This window comes from Taurulus bubalis (assembly GCF_910589615.1).
Source record: "Taurulus bubalis genome assembly, chromosome: 16".
NCBI classification, from domain to species: domain Eukaryota; kingdom Metazoa; phylum Chordata; class Actinopteri; order Perciformes; family Cottidae; genus Taurulus; species Taurulus bubalis.
Window position 1 is genome coordinate 19,872,824 of NC_136604.1, and position 7,500 is coordinate 19,880,323.

The 7,500-nt window shown below is 45.3% G+C and overlaps 1 protein-coding gene across 1 annotated transcript in view; it reads right to left on the reverse strand.

Moving 5' to 3' along the window:
• Window positions 1–6,837, reverse strand: part of tent4a (terminal nucleotidyltransferase 4A) — a gene marked incomplete at both ends in the record, with an annotated part of 14,936 nt that extends 8,099 nt beyond the window's left edge. The window contains 5 exons of the mRNA XM_079232135.1: window positions 87–194; window positions 1,257–1,377; window positions 1,470–1,516; window positions 2,923–3,046; window positions 6,008–6,837. Of these exons, the coding sequence (XP_079088261.1) occupies window positions 87–194; window positions 1,257–1,377; window positions 1,470–1,516; window positions 2,923–3,046; window positions 6,008–6,837 (1,230 nt within the window). The remainder of the gene's footprint in view (window positions 1–86; window positions 195–1,256; window positions 1,378–1,469; window positions 1,517–2,922; window positions 3,047–6,007) is intronic.
• Between the last annotated feature and the right edge of the window lie 663 nt (window positions 6,838–7,500).

The following is a 7,500-nucleotide window of genomic DNA, read 5'->3' on the forward strand; positions in this document are numbered from 1 at the left end:
CTTCTGTGCATGGCTTTGATGAAATAGCACTGAACACACCGTGCATGCTGGCGGCAGCATCATCACCACAGGGAGGAACATCTCACCTTAACATAATCTTTAATGAAGCTCGCCGCCTTGACTCCAGTCTCCACGTTGAAGCTGATGTCCACCTTCACCTCGGTCTCCTGGTCCGTCAGCTTGATGATCGGCACCTGAAGGGAGAGACGAGAGGCACGTGTTAGCGAACATGACAGTGAAGGACACGTTCACAGTGTGTATGTGTGTGTGTGTGTGTGTGGAGGGTATCTGTTTCAAATGAGCCTTTTTAGAGCCGAATCCCTAACTGAAAAAAATGCGTTCAGCCAATAACTGAGAAATAAATGTTTTCACTTCAAACAATGGAGTGGGAAAAAAAATACAAAAAAGGACAGGAAGTAAACGGTGGAGCGCCGTTAACCTGTGGGTTGAGTAGTTTTTTTAGTTTGGGTGAACTGGAGCCGTCAAAGTATCCACTGCTCTTGCAGTATTACAGTGAACTGTACATCGACGGGTCGACAGGGAACATCCCCAGACACCTGGCAGCGCGTGACACCAATCACGCGAGCAGATGGACGACACTAATTGAGTCTCTTCTCCCCACTCCCCCTTCCTCATGTTTCCATGGAGATAAAAAGAGTGAATGCGCCAACGCTTCATATATCCAACTGACCATTTCAAATCCAGAGGAACTTTTTTTTTTTTGCTGCCAAATTTTTGGTTTGGCTGAGTTTGTTACAATCGGTTCCCCATGTACCAGGACCGTTCTATTACCGACTGAAGAATGGAACCTTCAGGAGGACCGAAATTAACTGTCACACTCGTCTACCGTGCCAGATCATTACTCATCGCATCAGCGAGGACGGGATGTGAAAATCGTCATTTCTTTCTAGATGCTCTGGTGCGTTTTGACGGACATCTGTTGCTGCAAACCCAGCGCGGCTGTTATTTCGGGGGCCGGACGTGAAAGCGTGCCCTGGTTACTTACTTTTAATGGTTTATATTACTTACTTTTAATGCGCTGTACCGCAGCTTTGTATTGTGTGTTCTTCTCACCACATATAATGTTGTATTGTGTCTTTTATCCTGTACTGTTTGCTCTTGTTTTATGTTTGTATGGTCTGTCAAGGGACTACAGATGCGAATTAGCTGTAGCTACGATCTGGTACAGTGCATCAAATGGTGACATTTGTTTTAACTGTACATGGTCCCTTTTAAATAAAGATATATACACTCACGGTGGCCTTGTCCAGCACTTTAATGGAGAACGGTTCTGCCACGTTGTGCTTTCGCAGAGCCTGCTCCAGCTCTTGCAGCGGGGGGCGCTCCCACTTCCCAAACACCACCAGGTCAATGTCGCTGAGGGCGGGGGAAACATTTGGGATGTTAAAATGCCAGCCAGCAAAACATACCGAAGTGAATTTTTTTTAATTTAAAATCATTAATACTACCTTGTTGGAAGGTACAGTCCTGTGCTGAAGCTGCCAAATATTTGGACCTGGGAAAGAAGAAGAAAAACAATGTTGAAGAAATATGAAAATGATGACGAAAGTCTGTGCGGTTTGACTGTTGGAGACATTTGAGGAATGAGAGAGTTTGAATCCACTTGAAGAGGAGCAGCTTCAAACACAGGTGCTTTCCACGTGTACATTCAGAATGCACTGCCTCAGGTAAGCAGACGGGTTACCGCAAAAGGTGAAATATCAAAAGCAGTCAAGTTTAAAAAAATAAATAAAATGTAATTAACGTACTACCACAACTGTTGTAGTTTTCAGACCCCACATGAACATTGTACACGCTAATGTAATATAATAGAATATAAATACACATCATACAACAGCTCATCTGTCGTAATAATTTGTATATTTAGCTCCAATTATTGCAAACATTCCACTTCAGAGACGGTGAGCTGCCAAATTAAGTGTACAATAGTTCAGGGGGGGGGAAGCAAAAGCTCTCCAAAGGAAGCGGAGTGGACTTCTTTCCCTTTTCCGTCTGGTAAATACGACGAGGCTGTCGCACAAAGACAGGCCGGGATTTATAGGCTGAAATGAAGAGGGAGGCTGGTACAAATCAGAGGCCTGATCCATTTCCCTGACGCTTTGGCTCACAGAGGAAGAAGCAGAGACTGGCAGCCAACAAATCATGTAAAGAGAAGGGCATTGCGTCAACGCTACGCCGCTGCACTTCTCAACCAGCCGCAGGATCCTCCATCACCATTTACATGCATGCAAAGTGAGCGCACTTCACAATCTAAAAATCAGGATGATGCCTGTTAACCAATGTGATGGAAGCAAGTAGCAGCACTTTTAAATAAATCAGAATACCGTGTCGATGAGGTGTCCGTTTTGCAGGATTTACCGCAAAGGAGCGAGTACTTAAACTTTATTCATATTTCCTTTGAGAGACGTGGTTTCAGGAAAACAGTAACTGCCCTCTTAACACAGGGTTAACAAACTAAATAGCACACGTTATGGAGCTTTATATGCACTGGTATGTGAATTTTGTACTTGGAAAAAAGCTTAAGCTAGCCGGCTACCGGATGTTGCTTCATACTTGGCTCCTCCGACTCTCGCCATTAAAGCAAACAGGCGCATTTCCCAAAATGTCAAACTAATCTCCTAAGTTTGACAGAATGCCAGCAGCTACAGAAGAGTGAAGTGTCTGAGTCCAGACAGACTAACCGACATTTTAACCACACTTAGGTTAACTAAAAACAAAACATTATGCAAGCGTTAATGCATCTACCCTTAATTCATGTGAAGTAGTTAGAGAGTTAAAAACAGTAAATGATATAGAATAAGTTGGTGTTTTTGTGCAAACTCTGCCTCTTTTAAAACACAATATTGCAACAAAGAATAACAAGTAAACGAGTAAGTGTGTGTGTGTGAGTGTGTGTCTTACATCTGCAGTGGGCCACAGCTCCTTGATGATCATCTCTATCCGGTTCACCACCTCCTTCCTCATAGCTGCTTCCTCTGGCCGAGGAGACATGAAGTTGTAGAGGTCCATCACCTCCTCGTGGAGTCTGGAGCGAGGGAGAGGAGGAAGACAGGAGAGGGTTATTCCCACCACAGTCACAGGTACGTTTCACACAGAGCGGCAGGACCCTTTTGATTTTGAGTCGTTTCGCATTTCTCGTTGCAAAGTTAAACACGACCAACAATCATATGAGGATATCTCCTCTCTCCAGATGGCACAAGATATGCTTCCTTCTTATCGCGGTGCAGATAATCATTACAGAGCCGGGGAAGCAAAGCAACGCCGTCGTATGCTGCTCTACATGAAATGCCATGTGTTTCAATAGCTTCTACTTTCCTGCAGACACGACGCCCAGCAATACACCAGATCCATTTTGATGCTGTGCTTATCAAAAAGGCCTTTCTACCTGACTGGACAGTGCACGTTCTTGCAATTGGCCTCTCATTCACCCATTCAGACACTATGTGTGGCTGGCCTGCCCACTGGGAGCAACTTGTGTTTTAGTTTCTTACTCGGCAGTACGACATGCAAACAGGAGAAGCCGGGGATCAAACCCCCGACCTTCTAAATTAAAAGGATGACCCGCTACATCGCCAGAGTTCTGTCAAAGGATCTCGTCATGCATCATCCAGTATCAACCAGTCCACATTAATAACTCTATGTTAGCAACTTTGAATTAAACATGGGGAGCCCAGGAAAACAAAATGACTCTTTGTGTATAATTACAGTTTAAAAAACAGCCTCAAACTACATGAAAATCAAACTTGCTCAAAATTGAGAACTGGGACAGAACGAACACAAGCTGTTTTTGTGAGGATCACATATCATTTGAGTAGAGGCCTTTTTCTCAAACCTAACCGTAATACTACACTTCGTCCTATTCATCACAGAAACCGTAACCACAGAGCTCAACATAACCACTAAGCCAGAAATAAGACAGAACAAGAGTTTTTGTAGAAGTCTTATTTTACCATCAGGGAGGATATGCGTTCCTCATCAAAAGACCGGTACAACAACACAAACCTTTAAAGGTTTTCGGAGGGTTTTAAACCTTCTTCACTGCTCTCAGATCTCCTACGGCCCTCAGTGTTTCACTTAACTTTAGTAATGCAAAGGCCTGATCAGCCTGAAGTCACAGGCTTTAGAATTATTGCCCATATGGGTTCGTGTTTGGCAACAGAGGGGTGCATGTATAGATCGCTGACCGGTCAAATGCCTCACAACAGTGGGACTCTGTTCAACCCTGTGGCCGTTCATTTTTTTTTTTCCCTAGGAATGCATGCCATGATGTCAGTGTGAAATACAGAACAGGGAGGCTGTCGCAATCAATTACCAGAGCCCTGGAGGAAATACAGCCAGCCCATGATGTGCCCACTCGTTGGTGGAAACTCTCTGCCAGCAAATCAGGGCGTTTACATGCCAACAGTCCACCGTGGGCACAGGGCATGGTGAGAATAAGAAGCGCCATTGCAGCAGTCCCTAAAAAGCAAGTTTAGGGTCAAGCATTACTTCCTAAACAACTTCAGGGCCGAGTGTCAAAGGTGTTCAAAAAGGTGCAGTCCATGACCATAGTTTCCTATTAACCCGAACCAACTCTGATCTTCAAGACAACACGACCACAGAATAATTTGCATTTCCAATTTGAAGGGCAAATCCCTCTGTGTGGGACTTCAAACTGTGGCCCCTGAAGGCAAACTACTACAAGACCCATCAGGGCACAAGCCACAACTTGCATCAGAAAAACTAGTACAAAAACACAAACATACCCAGAGAAAGTGAAACATTATATGAATTCACTACTTGCGGAATATAGTATTAATTACAGACTTTTCAGTTCACTTAGAATTTGGGCTCGGGAAACTAAACATCAAGCATGTGGAAGTGCTTTCATGACAAACACCGATTCCTTGTAGAGAAAATTCCCAGGTGGGTGCAACCGGCCATTACAAATATCACAAGCTCCCGCAACACATCTGGGAAGTCCTGTTCCATTGCTTTTGAATGGAAGCTTCTGCCAGAGCATAATATCTACCATTATGACATACAAAACAAATCTGAATATATTCAGTTACACCCGCTCTTACGACACCAACATTGTAGGTGTCATCAGTTTATGCAACACCTATAATCATTCAGAACATCAAACAAAAACAGTCTGGTTCAAATAAAATAAAAATGCTCCAGTAAAGCTGTACTCAATCAGTGTTCACGTAGGTATCTTAGTCGATTTTAGCAGTCGACTTGATCCCTTTCATGATCAAGTCATTGGGAATAGCTGAGGATCCAAAGATCAGTTAACTTCACCAAACATTAACGTGAGTTTAGTGTTATCCAACCCCCGTTAGCTAAGAGCTGGACAGGTTGTGGTATTTTATAAGTATTTGGCGTTTAATCGTTAATTCGGCTTACTCGTATTTGCTTGACGAAACATTATTAATGTAGTTGTTGTTAAATTGCTAATTTCCCCAACTTCAATGTGGAGACAAAAGGGGAAATCGTCATATCCGGTCGAAACCTTCTAAATAAAATCACCAGTTTATACATAAAAATAAAAACACTACGAACTCGAGGCTGAGATTAAATAGCTATATTGCGTTACACTTTCCCCAAAACGCGTGTCTTTTAATCGCACTCATCAATAGTTTGTTTTAAATCAGTATTTTTTTTTAACGGCCCAGTTCAAACTTGAGCCGACAAAAAAAAAAAAAAAAAAAAATCAGAGCACTTCCGGTCTCTTTACGCAACTATCTTACGGCAGCTTTTTTTTCTTTTTGCTATCCAGCAAACAGCCTAACTCAAGTTTACGCTGCCATCCTGCGTAAACTAACGCAGACAACGTAAACTGCGTTGGGAAACGGAATAGCTACATCATGTCGTAACGCTATGTACAAGAACACTTGACTTATATTAAAAAAATAATAATAAATCACGCATACATTTATAACCAAAAAAAAAAATGGCTTCTTAACAGTTTGAATCAACGGCAAACGGCTGATGTTCCACTCACCCGAGGACCCCCGGGTTGTACTTCCTCGTCTTCCAGGGCGTCCAAGTGCTCGCGTAGTTGCCGTTAGTGCAGTTCGAAAGCAAGTAATTCATCCCATAAGTGCTCGCCTTGTTGTCACTTTTCCTTCGGCCCGGGTGGTGATTGTGTGTGTGGTTTACGGGTAAAAACGGTTGGACCTGATGGCGCTTCACGCAGATCTGCTGTAGATTGAACGCCGGGTGCTCCTGTAGGTGACGGTGTTGGTGGTGGTGGTGGTGGTGGTGGAGGTAGAGGTTGACATTATTGTCCATGCCGTCCCTCGCGTTGAACAGCAGACCGGCGGCCCCGACGTTTGTATTATTATTAATAACGCTGCCCGGCACATTTCCACCAGGAGTCCTCTCGAGCGAGCAGCCGGAATGGGGGCTGTAGGTCCGGGGTTCCTGCGAGGAGGACACCGGTCCCGACGTCTTCTGGGTCAGGGTCTTCCCCTCACCTGGCTCGGCTGTCGCGGTGAAAGAGTTACGTACATTCCCGTTGGACAGCGCCATCCCGAGCGAGGACATCGCGGTGCCGTTCATGACGCCGCGATGGCTGCTGCTGCCGTTGCTCAAACCGGCAGTCAGGTTACCGTTACTGCCGCCGCTGCAGACGCTCTTGCTCGATGCCACCGCGGCCGCCACATTTTTTAAAACGTCCAGCGCTGCGTAACTCACGCACTGGTTGCGGTTCTGGTTGTGGTGCTGAGCGGAGAGCGTCCGCGCTCCCTGAGAGGTCTCCCAGACATGCATCCATAAGGCGTTCGCAGGTCCTTTCTGTTCCGGCTGAATCCAAGCGACCCTCGGATCCATTCAACTTCTTTTTCTCTGGTAACAACCTCTCTCCCCCCCACACCACCACCACCCCCCTCCCACCCCTACCACCCTCCTCCGCCTCCTCCCCCCTCACTACAAGTCTCTACCGAGCCCGTGGTGAGCCTGCGCCGCTGCCGCTGGACCCCTTCAAAAGGTCACTGCTCCGTCCGGGGTGCCGAGAAGAGAAGTATTTCAACATTAAACCGAATCCGGACCATTGATGAAGTGTCCCCTTTACCCCGCTAGCTGAGGGGGGCGGGGGAGAAATGCTCGCCGTTTCCTACGGGAATTCAATATGGCGTATTCGCTTCAAATCTATGCGCATGCGCACTGCGAGGGATTTCTTAAACGACGACTGCGCCCCCCTATACGCCCACACCTTCATTCCTCCGGCCGGCTGATGAATTGCATGGAATACATATTTCCTTTTTTTAATTTAATTTTTACTTTTCTTTTTTTTAATAAATATTGAATCGAATAAACAAGTAATAAAGCCCACGTCAATCATGATTAAAGGTCCTGTGGTCAGGGAACCCAGAGGTCTCTGTATCTCCAACGGGACGAGGGAAGGGGTGTCTGGGTTCATAGGGCATCCCCCATCAATATGAAGCTGGACATATCAACTGTTTAAATTCTAGTATTGGCACATGTTTAAATTTT